Source organism: Strix aluco, chromosome 6 (assembly GCF_031877795.1).
Source record: "Strix aluco isolate bStrAlu1 chromosome 6, bStrAlu1.hap1, whole genome shotgun sequence".
Classification (NCBI taxonomy): domain Eukaryota; kingdom Metazoa; phylum Chordata; class Aves; order Strigiformes; family Strigidae; genus Strix; species Strix aluco.
This window is the reverse complement of record NC_133936.1, coordinates 44,629,783-44,646,896: the sequence shown is the minus strand read 5'-3', so window position 1 is coordinate 44,646,896 and position 17,114 is coordinate 44,629,783. Positions and strand designations below refer to the sequence as shown.

The 17,114-nt window shown below is 47.8% G+C and overlaps 1 protein-coding gene across 1 annotated transcript in view; it reads right to left on the bottom strand.

Annotated features, from left to right (window-relative positions):
- Positions 1–17,114, bottom strand: part of LOC141925511 (hydrocephalus-inducing protein homolog) — an 89,721-nt gene that overhangs the window by 53,436 nt on the left and 19,171 nt on the right. The window contains 5 exon segments of the mRNA XM_074829952.1: positions 103–202; positions 3,550–3,721; positions 4,879–4,890; positions 6,374–6,575; positions 16,229–16,353. Coding sequence (XP_074686053.1) covers positions 103–202; positions 3,550–3,721; positions 4,879–4,890; positions 6,374–6,575; positions 16,229–16,353 — 611 coding nt within the window.

The window sequence follows — 17,114 nt, the reverse complement described above, 5'->3', positions numbered from 1 at the left end:
CTGACCACTGACCCTTCCTACCAACTACACGAGAACCGAGTGGGCTGCAAGACTACTTGCGCCTCCACTGTGGGCAACAGAAGCAGGAGAAAGGAGCCGTACCTGAGATGTCGCAGTAGACCGTTTGTTGATAGACTCTGGCTTCTCGGGGTCTAAAGATCACATTAATTTCAGCTGAGGAATTTGGCCAGATATCTCCCTCCTGAAACAGAAGGAGACAGCAAACCATTTATCTTCAAACGTCACATTTCTTGTTTTCAACCACAGCCCTGTAGCCTTTGTTTAGAGCATCAATGAAGAGCGGGGAACAAGCAACACTTATCAACAAAATTTATGGGAGTTTGGAAGCAGCTGCAAAAAAGCTTTCTAAGTCTCTTACCTTTACTGGCATCTGGTAGAGGCGTTTTGTTAAATTAGGGCTATAACGAAGCAACCAAACTGGCTCACACTCCAGTAGCACCTCAGGAGCCAGCGGTCTGCCTGGGCTACGTGTTCTCTATAGGATGGCAGTTGAGTCAGAGCATGGAGAACCACCATGGATGGTAACCAGGACAGATGTAAAACTACGCAGTGCTGTGAACATGGTATTGCAACACTTCTGGCCTCAGACAGGCTGCAACTGGCAGGTGGCATAAAATACAGACGGTGGATGTATGATGGTACAGCACAACCACTCCAGCTGTCGTACCCTGGCTTTGTTACAGCATAAAGCAAGGTGATACGGGAGGGGATGGCACACCGTGACTCACAGCCACACAAATGGTCTCTCTGCAAGAGCCCAACCGTAAATACATGCAGATCCTATTTCTCCCTCAGCCCCTAAATAATGAGAATCTGCTACATCTCCACCAGTTTGAGTAAGAAAAAGCTGGTCTTGAAAAGCTGGGCACCACCAACTGCTGGCCAAATCACCTGCTTTGCTTTGCAGAGGGGGAAGGCAATGGAAGGAAATCACTGCTCAAAGCAGTCAAAGAAACAAAAGGCAGAGCTGTTAACAGAAGTACTAAAATGACACTCAAAGTGCATCCTGTCAGCTCAGGGCACTTAGGAGAAAGGCAGTGCCAAAGCCAACATCTGCCTCTTTCCATAAATAACTGAACCCACAGGGAGCTGTGGGATGGACCACGGCTCCCACTGGAGATGGTGCCTTCCGCCAAAAACCAAAGTGCTCTGCAGTAGCCTCTCATCTGGATGGGGAACAGCTTGGTTCCCCAGCTGAGATGCAGATTTGCAGCAACAAACAACACTGTTACCTCCTGGCCCAACCTCTGGATCAACAACAGTAGCACCTTCGTAACCTGGACATCTTGAAGACCACCTCCATCAACTCAGAGCTCACACGTGACACTGAGCAGTCACCACCAGGCAAGGACAGGACAGCGATGACTTGTCAAGGTCAGTGTAACAGTAACAAGTCCTCGTCCTCCCTCTCCTCTGGTTGCCATTTCCAAGGGGTCAGCTCCCACGGGTCTGCAATGTGACTTACAGCCGAGCTGTGGCGGGGAGGATGCAGCAAACAGCAAGGACTTTGTCCTTTGGCAGCCACCTGGGCCTCCATCACAGCTGCCTCTGCTGACATACCATGTGTAGATGCAAAAATAAACCAAATTTGAGATGTGCTCAGAAAGTCAGAGCTGTGTATCAGCTTGTTTCCCATAGGCTTGGACAACTGCTCAAAATGTTCTCGGTCACATGGTAATTCCAAAATCATGCCTCCTCTTTTTTGTTGTTATTTTCATCAGCGAGTTAACCCTATACAGACTGAAGTGACCTGCTGCAGCTTCTACAGATTGCAGCACCTGAAAATACTGGCAGCTAATGGTCCACTGACACAGCAAAGCTTCTGCACAAACCCTGCAAAGCCATCCCACCCAGAAAGCGTTTCCAAGATTACTCTCCCTCCACCAGCTTCTTAACCTCTGGAAGCAATTATTTCCTCCAGTCACCTGTTACAAGGGTTTCATTATTTCTGTGGGGAGCTCCCACACATCACGGGTGAGAGGTGGGAAGAAGAGAGCAGCCACTTTTGGCCAGAAGGTCTGAGGCAGCAAGGTCCCATCTCTGGGGGGCCTCTCCAGCAGATTTACATGGCAGTGCAAGAAGGGTGTCTGCCCAAGCTAGAAGTTACAGGGCTGTCACTGGAGAGAAGGCTGTGGAAGCCAGCAGCAGTGGATTTTTAGATTCTACATTTGATAAAGAGGAGAAAACACTACCATTTGATGTAAAGACACCCATATGCCAGGGGGAAAGACAGGCACGAGTAAAACTGAATGTGAACCTGGCTGTTCCATAAATAATGGAATTAATGGAAATCAAAAGGTTGATAATGCTGGACAATACAGAAGGGGAGAGACTCATGCAGTAGCCCACTTATATTCAGTCCTAGAGCAAACTGTGTAACATTAACACAGCCATTCAGGAAAGGTTTCCACTCAAGAGTTGAGGCCAGGCTACACTTTATGTCCGTATGTCACTACATGGAGCACCAGGACTCGGCGCTGTGGGCAGCCGGACTTCTGGACCTCACCTTAATGCACTTCAGAGGCTCAAGAGCAGGCTAAGCTAGTTGTGGAGACATAGTCCGACTGTAAAGCAGCAGGAGCCCTGGGACACACTCCAAAACCAGCTCTGACACACCACAGGGTGCTCTTAATGCTCAGCTGATCGGCTCCCACTCTCTACAATATTCCCACCACTCTGACACAACCTCTTGGTCACATCATGCTGCTGTCAGCTATAGTGGTGTGAAACTGCAGCTGTGACAACATTGGTGGCTCTCAGCCTTATATGGGATATAGGAGTAACTGAGAAGAGAAGATGATCCCCTTCCTTGAAAAAAAAAAGAATAGTTTCACCTATTTTAAAAGGAAGAAGAGGTTGAGATTATCCTAGGATTTCCTCCAAGATGAAAAGGGATTTTGCATTGCTCGGACAGTGGGCATTCTTCATCTCAGACCATGCAAATACTCAGAACCAGGGCTCTGGCTGATTGAAGGATATGGGGTTTTGCTTGCATAAACAGAAGAAGCAAAAAAATTTCTGTACCTATGTGCAATGAAACTCAAAAAGTCCGTTTAAACCTGCCAGCCTTGTGTCCAGGCTCACAGGTGACACTGGAAGGGAGATTCAGCCGTGGTATCCATCCAGGTTATATGAAGAGATTGGTATGTCTGTGATCAAACTTGGGTTGAATTTGGCCTCCTTTCCACAGAGGACCATTTCATTTCTCAGGTCAATATGTGAACTGAGAGTGCTCTGATATCCTTTGTTAACCCCCATACGCTACGTGTAAGCTGTGCCCTTACTCATAATTATCGATAGCTCTCAACAGTGTAAGGACACTTATGAAGTGCCCTTAATTTATAGCCCTTGCAGCAGAGCCCAGCTTTAGGCAGCCTCTCGCTCTGTCAGGAGCCCACAGAAATGCTTTTTGCAACAAACTCGCAGCCTCACTAGAAACCTGGTGTTTTCTCTCGGCACATCAAGCCAGCTGATGCAGGGACCTCAGCCAGGGAGGAGAAGGAAGGGAGGTTCTCAGCTATCGCTTACCAGCGGCTCAAGGGTGAACACATCGTCGGAGAAAAGCATGGAGTCTCCTTGCGCCTTTGCCCGCTGGTTCTGGGAGGGGCGGGAGAGAAGAGAACGGCATTCTCGGAGAGCGGGCTCCACCTTGCACTCCCTCAGACAACGATCCATCTCGTCCTCTTTCTGCCTCTGCAGCCTGCAGCCACGGGGAGAGATAAACCAAGCAGATAATTTAATGAGCAACATATTTGCAGAGACTCGTGTGAGCGCAGGGGCAGCAAAGCGCTCGGGGAGGAACAGCAGCAGCTCAGCAAGGGGCTGACCCCAAGCCGCGGGGTCCACATGGATCAGATTATCACTTGCTGTTCGCTGGCACGGCACGTAGTTTTACTCCATGCTTACAAGCTCAGAAGAGGTTTCTGAAAGCCAGCAGCCCTCGAGAGCCTCCTGGCTCAAAGTCTCTGCCACAACTGATGGAGAATCCACCAACAACCCAACTGGCTTTTCCTACCACAGAGCTGCCTGGGGGAGGCAGATCAAGATGAAGGAGCACCCACTGCAGGGCTTCACTGGCAAGGGGAGACACAGCTGGGTTTCAGCTGCAGGCTACTGGCATCACTCTTTTCTTCCCCTTTGGACCTGCAGGGATAAGCAAGCTAAATGTGCTTTCTGTGCCCTATACTGCCTTCCACCAGAGGATCCCAGAGCACTGTAAAAGCAAACCAATGAATTCAGGCATCGCATCCTTTTGGTGAAACCAATGGCTTTATATGCATGGAAACAGAGGCCCTGAGAGGGGAAGGGACTTTGCCTAGCATCACCCACTAAAGAAGTCTGGACCAGCATCTCTGAATCCAAACCCTTACATCTAGCCTTGAACCACCTTATCTTTTTCCTCTTTTTGGCCATCTCTGTAGGGCTTTGACACAGTTAATCTCTCCCTTACTTGGTAGCTGTAGCAGAAATCATTCTAGTGTTTAAAGATCACAACCAAGAGATAAGGGAGCACGGCTACAGAGCAGTTGCTTCCTAGCTGGCATATCGCTGTCCCCTCTGCATGCTCCAGTCCCTGGCCATGAAGAACCAGCAGGTGACAACTCTGGGGGGATGAGTGGAAGGCTCCATGTGTAGCAGATCGAGGCAATGTAGTATAAACAGGATAGCAATCATCACCCAGCTAAATTCAAATACAGTTCAAAAGGAAATACAGTCATGGACGTTACTAGATGTACACAGACAGAGCCTCGGGCCAAGGCTGGCACCAGCACCAAAACCACTTGCTTTGGCTCGCTCCCCCTGCAGTGCAGTGGGAAATGTTTCTCCATGCTGCACGTGAGGAGGGCTTCCAGCCACCGATGGGCAACCCTCAACTCAACCTGCATCAACGGACAATAATTCCACCATTACATCCCAGAAAGTCCTGCAGGAGGGAGACAGAGCAAACCCCTGGATAGACCTTCTAATGATCCAGGTCTTCTGGGGTCACAGCCCAGAGCAGGGTCCTGCACTGCCTCCTCTCATGGAAAAAGTCCTCTCTGCTCTGAGATCTCAAAAGCTTCTCTGACAGCAGGACAGTGGCCTTGGAGCTATGACCATCCCTGAGGTTGCAAGTAGGAGGAAAAAAACATCCTGATCAGACTCTAGGACATAATCTGGCATGAGATCAGATGTAATTGGAAAAGAATCAGGTTGAAGTGAACTGTGGGGAAACCTGGTTGCCTCTGAGGGGAAAGAGGATCACTCAGGGTCCAATCTGAGACAGGCAGGCGAGAGGAGAGCGGTAAAGGAATGGTCCAGGCAAGTGCCCAGAGAAGGTAATGAGATTTTCTTTTAACACACTGAGCTTGCATGGAAGTCACACACTGTGTAATTAAAAATAGACAACAGTGGAAAACTAGTTTTGGCCTTCAAGGCATTTTTGACCTAATTATGTTGATCTTTATTGGCTCAGAAGCCCTTAAAAAGTGCTCCAGTTTAAGGCAGTTTCCTGATCAGCTATGAGCTAACTCCTATACACCTACATCCATGCAAGTCTGAAAAGTCCCACAAGGGTTCCCTTAATCACTCAAACTTTTAAGTGTCATTTCCAGTTCATCTCCCCGGGCTATAAGTGTTTCTCTGCTGCCTGAAACGGGAATTTCAAAGCTTCACCACAGACACCCTTTGAAGAACCTGCCCCATCTCTCAGCACCATGAAGACACAGGCTGCTGCAGCCCAAATGCACTCTGTCCTGTGCTGCCCTACCTTCCCTGCAGAACCCTTCACCTCCGAATTCTCCCCAGTCTCTGAGGAATGGTAGAAATACCTCGTTGTGCTGGAACCCGGGACAGTGCAAGGCAATTCAACATCCTACAGCAGGATGGCCTCAACTTGCTGGGCCAACGAAGCACTTTACCCGCACATTACTGGAGAAGGAGCCTGACACCTTATCAAAGCTGGAGTGGAAGAAGCTGCAGTGAATATCGTAACAGTTATGCTCCCTGCAGCTATGTTAAGTGCTGCTACTCAGTGCAGTCCCAGGTAACGAGTGCTGACACTCTCCTCAGCCTCATGGACCCTCCATAGCCAGGGGTCTCTGGACCTCAGTGGTTTGGTGCTCCCACAAAGCAAATTTGCTCTCTGAGGAAATCCAGTCATTGCAATCAGCCTTTCCTCCCCAAAACACCATCCTCAGCTGGAGTATGGATGGAGCTGGAATGGGAGGCACTGAGCTCCAGGGACACGTAACCTGATGCCCTAGATGGTTTACTTGTCCTAAACCATTCAATGCACCAACACCCCTTGAGGCCATACGTTAGTTTTACCCTTGGGCAGTGTATCTTACTGAAATGAATCTTTCAAACAAACCTCAGCTTCTGATAATCTTCCTCTTCCTGAGTAACAAAAGCCTTCCACTGGAAGTGGACTATGATTTCACTCTGATTGTGGATGACCACAGATCTGTGGTTTGACAGCGTGAGGTAAGTCTTCTCAACTGTCAGGGAGCTCCTGGCCAGCCTGATGTTGACATCTACAGCTGCTCCATAAAGGCTTGTGTGAATATCTTCACCTGGAAAAAAGCAAAGGGGAGTCTTTGCTCATCTCACTTGCTGATGGAAGTACGAGGAACAAAGCAAGCCACCAGTAACAGAAGAAATTGTTACAGCTTTTACCTGTATTAGCAGTTCCACAGATCAGCACATTTATCACATCCTGACAGCTGCCCGTGTACAGAATGAGGATGTCCTGGGCACCACCGTCAGCACCTTATTTCTGGGTGTGTTTGTAGAGATTTATCCCCAAGGTCACAGTGAGATTTTTCAGATGTGCCCAGGTGGCCTTTGGGTTGCCATCCCAATCAAGTCACAGGCAATTCTGCATCCAAGTCATTCGGGTGACTCTGAGGAGTCCCACCTCAGTCAGGGCTTGCCCAGTGTTGTGTCTCTCCTGACCCCTTGTTGCTGACAAGCAAAGATGCCTGGGGGCACGTGGGCAGGAAATGGAGGTTCAGAGGAACAAGTGACAGCCCAGGGCAGGATGGGACACAGAAGAGAGCTTCACTGTGTTGTAGAAGCAGCACCCTCACTTGCTGTGCGTTTGTGAAGACATGTCAAAACGAGACTGGTGGGGCACGGCCCACCCCAACCTGCCCATTACAGTCCTGCAAGCCCATTTCCTCAGCCGGGACCCTGTTGCTTATGCCTGAGTCTGCAAGTCTATGCTGCGCCTTCCCAAGCCATTGAACGACCAGAGCGAAGGCATCTTTGCTTTCCACCTCAGACCCAGCTGAAGAGGAGAGTGTCCCGGGCTGTGCACATCAACTGACTAACGACTGGAGCCTTGCTGGAGTACCTGCCAGCACATCACCCTCCCGAACAGACTCCCACCACAGGCTCCCTCATTTCCAGAGCTTTCAAACCTTCCTTCTTCCCAGCCAAGTAACTCCTGGGAGTCAAATGAGCTCAAACTTCAGTACCAAGCCCACTCTTCCTCTTGCAGGCAAGTGTTTCCCAGGTGAGATGCAAACAGCAAACATCAGACATGCTCTCTAGAAATGGCATTTCCGTGGAGTGGTGCTTAAAGCCTCAGAGCCAGCCCCCACGGACAAGTGCAGCAACCTGGCCATAGCCTGGAGAGCATCCCGATGCAAAGGCAGAGCCTCCTCCTCACTGCACAGGTCACAGCAAGGCAGCCAGAGAACGGACCTGCCTTTAAACAGCTACTGTGCAACAACACAGGGAGAGAGCTGGATGTGCGCTGGGTGGACTCCTGAAATCCTAAGCCAGACACAACACAGCAGAATCACATTCATTCCAGGGAAAAAAAAAAAAAAAGGAGTCCCCTCTTTTGGGGGGACACTGGGGAATGAAGCAAGACTCACCCTTAAACCAGTAGATCTCTAGAGTCATTCACTCATCTCCACACACAGAGAATTCAGCCTTCATGCCTGTATAGCCTCAATTTCTCTGCTCTTAAGGGAGTCTGGAGTGGTAGGGATTTGTGGCCAGAGATGAGTTACGTTGCGAGGACAGCAGCAATGTTTACAATGACTGGATAATCTGCTTTCTATAATGGACAACTTGGCATACAGAAATAACTGATGTTCAGGAGGGTTACAGAGGTGGGTATGCTTTATAAGCATTGCCTCTCCCTCCACTGAGTCCTTGGCATATATTGGCAAGCAAAGGAGCCAGGAGCCAAGAAATGGGAGACATGCACATGCTTCGAGCTCGGGTTTATGGAAACATGAGCCAGCGCTCTACAACGATCAAGATGACAAACTACTGCAAAATAAACACCATGAAAACTATCATCGTCTCACTGTCTAAACCCATGGCCACATGTGTCTTGAAATACTGGGTATAGTTCTGATCTCAAAAAACAAGCTGAAGCATTTGAAGCTAAATAGAGAAGGGCAGAAGGAACAATTAAAAGTATGAAGCAGCTTTTATAAGAAGATTGAACAGGACTCCTCATCCTAGAAATCATATGGGAGATAGATGGGAGAGGTTTGTAAAAGCATGAATGGCCTGGGAAACATGAATAAGGAAAAATTGGTCACTATTTGTCATAAAACAGGAACCTGAGGGCCTGAAATAATGTTATTAGTCAGAAATGACACAAAAGTGGTAGTACTTTTCCAGGGAGTATTCCTTCCTTTGGAACACACTGCCACAGGAGGCTGTAGAGGCTAACAGCTGTAAATCCAGAGAGCAACTGGACAAATTCTTTGAAGATAAAGCCATCAGAAGCTATTAAGCAGCGATGAGAATAAAGCCTCCAGCACAGAAAAATGCTAACTCTAGAGCCCACGAGGGAGAAAGCATATGCACTGCCTGTTTCTACACAATTTGCTAAACATCCCCTATTGCTGCTCTCCCAGGGAGGAGCTGGGGACGCAGCCACCCCTGCGCTCCTGGCTGCAGGCACTCAGGACTCTTCTGAAGGCTGGAGGGTTTGCCGGAGCACCTTCTACCACAGAGAGCATTCAGCATCGTTCTGAATACATAAACCCACAAATCTCTGGGTCCAGGAGAGCGTGCACAGCTGCCAGAGAGTCAGGAGGAAGCCACGGATCTGTCTGCCAGGCCGATGAGCTGACACAGAGAGCGGACCTGCCAGGGTTGGCCACGGGCGGCTGCAGGCTTCATGTCTTGGTGTCAAATTAGATGTGACATTTCATTTAAGACTCTTGGCTGTTTAATATATAAGTTTTTTAAAAAAACCCTCTGTACTGTAACAGCGACGTAGCACTAGGTATTTCACTTGACAGGGTAATGTCCATGGTTGTGGTTTGGGATGCCTGGCTGCCATGAAAGCACATCTACTGAATCTAGATGTGTCTGCCCTATCGTTATTTACACAACATGAGTTTATTACAGGCTGTCAACTCTCTCATTCTTACATGTTTTTGATACATTTCCTACAGGTGGCAGGACACAGCTTTCTCTCTGCAACCTGAACAAAGCAATGCCTGAACTTGAAATTAAAAGCTAGACTTTTTATAGAGCAGTAGAGCAGATGCTTTGGGTTGTGCACTCCTGAGCGATGCTCTTTGACACAGCAGAAACACCACTGTGTTTTATCCCAGCATCCATCTGCGTGACTACGGACACAGGTATCTGAGCACACCATGATAACTTTTCACTATCTTGAAGTGAGAAATCTAGCATTGGGTCATACTCTGTGGGGCTCCTGTTGTGCAGGGAAACAGACAAAGAGAGAATTTACAGAACAGCTAAAACATCTTTCTGAATTCTTCTAATACTACATGATCATCCTGGTGCAAGGGGGAATAATTTTCAGAGCAGTACAAACTGTTCTTAAACAAAGACAGATTTTGTTTAGCCTGAAAGTATATCTCAATGAATGGATGAGCAAACCCTTGCACAAGATTTCAAAACAAATTTCAGGTTTTATGAAGAACGCTTTCCTAGTATTCAACAGCTGGTACTTTCCTTCACTGATTACTGCTCTAAACATTAGGAAGCTGGTACCCAGATTGATTGGACTGAACAGAAACAAAACAGCACCCTGATGCATTTTGTCTTCACCAAGACATATTCTTCCTCTATCCCTGTGTCTCCCTCTCTGCTGAATTTGGATTTTAAATCTTTTTAGGAGTGAACGACAGTCAAATTTGGAATATTTAGGTAGCATGGAAAGCAAGTGTAATTTCATTTGCCCAGTCTGTCAGAAGACAGTGCCTTGCTCTCATCTCTTCTATGAACGCAGCTGGAGAGAGACAGGTCCTGCTGCTTTTTCACTGAAAATACGAGCAAGCAATGAAAGCAGAGCTCTTCACTCAAAAGGATGTTACTGTACCCCCATATTGACCTATGATAAGTAATTCTTTTGCTCCTGCTACTATCATACCCAACTGCCTGCACTGCCGACATATCCTTGTTTTTCAAACAGCGTGCAGAGGTCTCTGTTACCACTTCACCGCCGGAGAAGCGAGTCACTTCACCAGGCTAAGTGATCTATGGAGAGCTGGAGAAGTCACCTACAGCCTGATCCAGCCCCCCCCCCGCCCCCCCCATGTGTTTTTTTGCTGCGTCTCCCACAGAGCTACCACTAGATCAGAGTCAGGAGCACTGCTCTGAGCTGTTTCGCTGTTGGGAAGCTAATGGCTTCACCTACAAGATGCACCGAGTCTCCGCCGGCCTGAGAAAGGCCGTCTGTCCGTCCCCACGCTTGTATTTCCAGCCCTAGAGCAAAACGCAGAGCAGCGACAGTCATTTGTAAGTGCTTCTCCGAGGTGGTGTTCAGGAGCTGCCTTCAGACATCATTAAACCATCACGTTATTTACTCCAGACCTCGTTTATAAACCTCACCACTAAATAACTGCTGCTGCTAACACAGGTGTTTCCAAAGAACCATTCCCAGGCTACAAAGCTCAGAGCATCCTCGTCATTACTGTGGCCACAGGTATTGCTGTAACGGTCAGAGTCCCCAGCACGGCCCCGGCCTCGGCAAAGCACCCACTGAGCCCACGCAGCACAGTGCAAGAAGAGGGTCTCTACCCCAGAGGCCCTGCAAGGAGCCGTAAGACAACAGATGGGGATGAAAAGGGAGGTGGAAAGCAGTGACCAGCCAGCAGTGCTCCACAGGACAGGCTGCAGGCTCTTCAGACAGCTCTCCTGCACGTTAAGTCATCTCCTCTGCAGTCAGGCTCTCGCTGCGCCTCCTTCTGTGACCGAGCACCCACAGCATTCCCCATCACCCCTCTGCACTGTGCTTAGGAAGAACTGTTTGCCTCGTTCCAGGATGAAATACTCTGGCACAGGAATATCTGGGAGCCAGCACGGAGGCTTTGTCCTGCCCAGCATGAAGGAGCTTCGCAGAATGTATTGAAAACGATGATGAAACCGTCGGATGATGAAAGACCACTGCCGCATACCCAGGATGCCGCGGGCTATTTTTAACCATTATTGCTACTACAGTAACGATACGCTGGGGTACCTGACTGGCTGAAACATTGCTTTTGGCCATGGGAAAAATGGTGCAGGAACTTTCATTCCGATTGCCTGGCAAAGACATGCCCAATAGACCACCTAATAAATCAGTGACCCTTCAAGCTGCTCTTCTGCTTCTCAGCAGATGCTGATCGATCCACAAGGAAAGGAGGCTAATGAATGGTCAGTTCTGCCCTGAAACACATCCCCCGGTAATGACACTTCAGAACATGTCAGTGATTTCCACTGATGATAGAGTAGACAAGCTGCGGTCAAGGGTGACCTGCAAAGAGATGAAAACCACATTCTTCCAGAAATCTTTCATGTGCTAAAAATGGGGTATGCAGCGTCACGCAGAAGTCTGTTTCTGTGCATGCCTGAGGATGAACAAAACAGCCAGAAGGAGATTTTTAACTTCCAAGTGACCCTCCTAGTACATACACCCCAGTCTGTGCTCACACAGTCAACTCCATGGGTTGCTGAGCAGGGTTTTTGTTCAGAGGGGTGTTACGGAGTTGTGGAGCTACAAAGCTGTGCAAAGAAACCTCAAGCAAATGAAGCACAAACGTAATTCCCCTTCATCTACCCTCAAAGTGACAGATCATCTCTCTTGAAACACAAGGCCCTGGAGAGGGGCCATACTCTGCAAGGAGCAGAATGGCCTTATCTAAAACAGTATAAGAAAAATTCATTATTACAAGCAGTTCTAGAAGAGGGGAACAAAGACAGGAAACAGTTGTTACCTATTAGCTGTTTTGACAGAAACGAACACTTTGGAGACCAACTAGACTCACCCATCAATCTAAGTGATTTGAACTATAAAAGCCTATAACCAATCAGTTGTATAAAGTATTAGTTACCAATCCTCGCTCTGTTGCAGTGCTGCTACTATTAAGATGCAAAGACAACATAGAATTGCACAAACTCCTATTTACACTTCTTTTGCCTACAATATATGACTCCCTCCACTCACTTTGAAGCAGATGTACAAGAACATAAAAGTCTGACAGAAACCAGCTACACTGCCGGGAATTCTCACAAGCGAAGGGAAGAAAGCACAATGTGCACTCACCACCTACGACAGGCAGAAAGAAAAATCCCTTTGCAAAGTTTTTAAATGCCTGATAGCCCAAGGCAAATCTAAAGAAGCCTCTTGTACAGCATCAGTCTGGCTTACACCTTGGGATAACACGGGAAACAAGATCTTCTTTAAAAACTCACAGAACAATGTAAGTTTCTAACCATCTCCAGCACTAAACACAAATAAAAAAGAATTACATCGGTTAGCGCACTACAGGGAAGCTTTGGATTCAAAAGGGGCTGATGCTTAGGAAGTGGAAGATTTCCCCACCTCTTAGCACTTGTGAGCAGCTACTATAAATCTGCCTGGTGTGGAAGGAATGGAGAAGTGCATGAAGATGAACAACTGCAGGTTGGAGTGGCAGTGGCACACAGCGGTGGACGGCAGAAGCTCACGGTCTGTTGCCATGAATTTAGCTCAACAGTAACTTAACGCTGCTCACGGCAACGTCAGAGCCCCTGTAAACACTGGCACAAGACTAAGATTAAAACCAGAAAATGTTTTCGGTATTCCCACCCTGGTATCCTGCACAATACAGGGACGACTCAAGTATGTAACGAGGTAGGGAGTTTGCTCAGACAAGTACTGAGCCTCCCCCATTCTGGCTGAAGTCAGTGCAAATTGAGAACACTCAGCAACTTGTTTGAGTGATCTCAGGAATGGAAAATGCAGCACAACAAGGGCTAAACCTCAGTTAAACCCTGCTGCCTGTCCACATGCCTCAGTGGATTTACAAAGGAGAAAAAAGAGAAAGGAAAAGGCTTGATCCAGAGACTACATCAAGAGGATTTTCATTTCATTTTCAAACAAGTTCCTGGAAGCCACTGATTGCAATGCCAGCCTTGCAAGACAGATGACAAGACCCTTGGTCGAAAGGGGGTTCTTAAAGGAAAGAGAACAGAGCTCTGCAAGGGTGGTGGTTTTCTCCAAAGCCTACACAAAACCACAGATGACTATCACAGCAAGGCAGTGCTTTTCTCGGATGCTTTATCCTTGTGGGTAGCTGAGATGTTCAGAGGTGCTGGCACGTCCACGCTACAGTTACTTATGCAACCTCAAACAGCAGTAAACAACCAGGGCTGGGATTTCATGAGTTTCCTGCATGTGTACAGTGACCACTAACACACCGCCAAGCCCTTGCATGGGTGGCCTCATTTACCAAAGTAAGCCGGTTCAGCCAAACCCAGCACCAATTTTTCCCGAAGAAAGGGATTCAGCATCCCGACACGTTTACATTCCCAGCTGGAGTATGAGCTGGGATTTTTCACACCCAGACCCATGTACATGGGGGAAATGGAGGAGTTTGGACATGTAAAGCAGTGAAGGTCAAATTTTCATTGTAAATCATTATGCTCTTAGCAGCAAAGACATTTTCTTCACACTCACCTGTAAAGTTTGTAGCAACACAACTACCACCACATAGACAGTCTATCCAGGGGACAACACCTGTACTCCTAACCAGGACAGTCTAAAGGACACACAATTCTAATCAACCAAATAGCAGGCAAAGGGAAGAGCTCCATGTCTGCTTCAGCAATGCTAGGGACAGATTTGACTCAAGTTCAGCAAAAACTAAACCCACGCAACATGCACCTGATCCTGCGTCAGTCACACTAACAACAGTGTGATTCACTGAGAACTGCTGCCACTTGTGAGCAAGTCAATACAGACACACAGTAAAGCAAGGAAAATGCCTCCCAACACCCTACACTGATATTTTGCTCTTAGTGCCTCTGTTTCATAAGAAACAGTCTGTTGGTGGCTCTGAAAGAGCAACCCAGCTGCTTTCTGTATGCGAGTCACAGGGAGTCTGACTTAGCGCAGGACAAATCAGCCAGGGCTCGCCCCGCCAGGTTGGGCAACATTGTCTGCTGCTCTGCACTACACCTGCAACAAGCAGCTTTTAAGACTGATTAAATGTTTCGGTTTCACTTCAGCAATTAATCTCAGCAGCCTTTTACTTAATTGTATGCTTCAAAGTTTGAGAGACAATCCCTTAATCATTCCTTGCTCTCCTTCTCAGTCTGTGGTTTATTGAAAAATAACTGCAGCGCTGTACTGACAGGCAGGAACGAATCCTGCCTTCATCTCCCAGGTGGCTGCACCATGTTCCGGGGAGGTTGCCTATCCCAGAGCCAGCAGATAGTTTGGTCCCTGTGGCCTATCCATGAAAATCACTTTTGCAAAGATTAACCATGGAGGAATCAGGTGTTTCAGTAAGAACAAGACTCAGGTTTTCAAAGCAAGCTGTGAAGATCCTGGCCCTGGATTCTTCACTTGGACTGTTCATTTCACATGGTATAAACCCCACAGCCCTAACCTCTAGGGTAGTTAGCCCTGATCTAACCCAGAAAAAGATCTGTCCCTCTGAAGTTTATCCTATAGGTTCCCTATATGCATACAAATGAGGCACCTTTTGTCGTTCTCTGAAATTTCAGTAGTTCTGTCAAGACAGTGCTACCCAAACCAATGAGCTTCTCTGAGTGAGCACAAACCATTCTCTGTGAATGTGTCATTGACTGAAAAACATTAAACAAAGCTGTGATAACTCAGAAGCCTACAAAGAGCATTTGGAAGATATAGGAGCATTTCTAGAACTTCTACAAACTCAAGACAATAAAATGCTCATTGCTGGGCTAAAGCATCACAGCAGCACCCAGGTGAGGACATCACACTTCCCAGGACCGAAGTTCAGGAACAGGGACAAAACAAACCTCTCTTTCAGGCAAGAGAAAATGCACACCAAATGCATTCAGGCAACTGAGGAAGTGTCTCGACCAGCATCACAAGATACCTCTGCTGAACCAAGGCAGACAGAAGCATTTTAACATCACACCTTTTTCTTGAGTTTTTCCCACTTACTCTTAAGTGACTTATAAAGCTGACAGCATTTCTGTGGCCTGAGCTTGGCTTCTCGTACCCTAGTATAAATTTTATACCTATCTCGGGAGGCAGCGAGCGCTCCCTGCCAAACCCCAAGAGCCCTCAAGTCCTGGCTGCTTCAGTCCTGATGCTGTGAAGTGTGGGATGTAGGTGGGTAGAGGGCAACATAAAAAAAGGGTCTGTGGCAAGACAACGGAGAAGCAGTACAGGGGACAGAGGTGTGTAAGAGACAGGGGGCATTTAGAGAGAGTCCGACAGAGACACGCATTCCCCACGTTACACTTCAAACAGAGCACTGTCTAGGAATAACACTTCACACCTGCATGTGCACACTGCAATGGAGAATCAAGGTTCCTCCTTCCTCCACTCAGCAACTCCCAGCAAAACAGCCTGCCAAAAATCTCATTCCTGCTTGAGGGGATCCACTTTAACAACCCCCTAAACACCAACTATTTGTCACTTTTTCCCTGAGGTAAAGGACAGGGGAGGCACACCTGGAGAGGGAATTAAGGTGGCTGCGACAACAGGAAATGATGGTAGATGACTGTCACGGGGGGCGTGCTGGGTGGAGAACACCGTGCTGACACCAGGGATGGACCAGCACACAGCCACACAGGACACACAGAACAGACTCAGCCTTTGCCCCTTATCTGCTCCCTTCTAAGCACTGAAACGTGCAGAGGTTTTGAAAGAAAAGCTTTTAGAAGTAGTTTGCAAAGCAAGTTTAACATTATTCTGCTTAGAAAGGGCTCTGTTCTGAAGGATGCAGAGAGCGTGCACCACGCAGTGCCCAGCACTTACCTGTGTCATAGTGAACTACCAGGGAACCGGAATGATCCCCGGTCTTCAGCGGGTGAAACTCCACTGTTACTTGCATGGCATCACCAATCCCAAGAGTCCCGATGGAGGGATCCACAGAGAAGGGGCTGCAACGCAGAGAAAGAGACACATCAGGGCTACTGTGGGCGATTCGGGGACTATACTCCTTTTGCAGTCTGCTCCACTTCAGCTCACTTGTGCAAGCAAGAAGCAAACAAGCCACAGTCAGTAGAAAAAAACAGAACACAGAGGATCAGAAATGGCTCTACTGACTCTCACTTCTGAAGAGATCCAGCTCTCCGAACATCCTGTGGTGTCAAACGACCTCATCTCCCCCATACTCTGCATCCCCTTCTCTGCAGGGAGGCTCAGGAGTCCGACCGCTAGCAATACAGCCAGAGGATGGGTTTTGAGGAGCACAGAGATGGTGAGAGCTATCTGCCTGCACAACTTGACACTGACTTCCTCAGGAATCTGTCTTTCCCTGCCACCTATAAACTCCACCTCAAGAGATGCAAATGTCAGGGCATTACCTGTCCCAGTGAGACTGCAGCCTAGGAATCAGACAGGGAGGATAAGTGTCTTTCTGGAAGACCGGAGAATAATTATGGTTTAATCTGCAGAATTCATTTTTTTACCTTGAAAACATCCTAGTTTAGCCTAAGAAAGGGCACGTTTCATCGGCATTACAATGAAAGCTGCTCTAAGAAAAGGAACAATCAGGAAAAGATGAATAAGTGCAAACGCAGATTAGAGCAATACAACGACATGGAAACAAGACACGGAAGGAGGATCCCATTTACATCCTGAACCATTAAACCCCCAGCTACATGAAGTGCCATTACCAGGAGCACATCAAGGCGAGTTT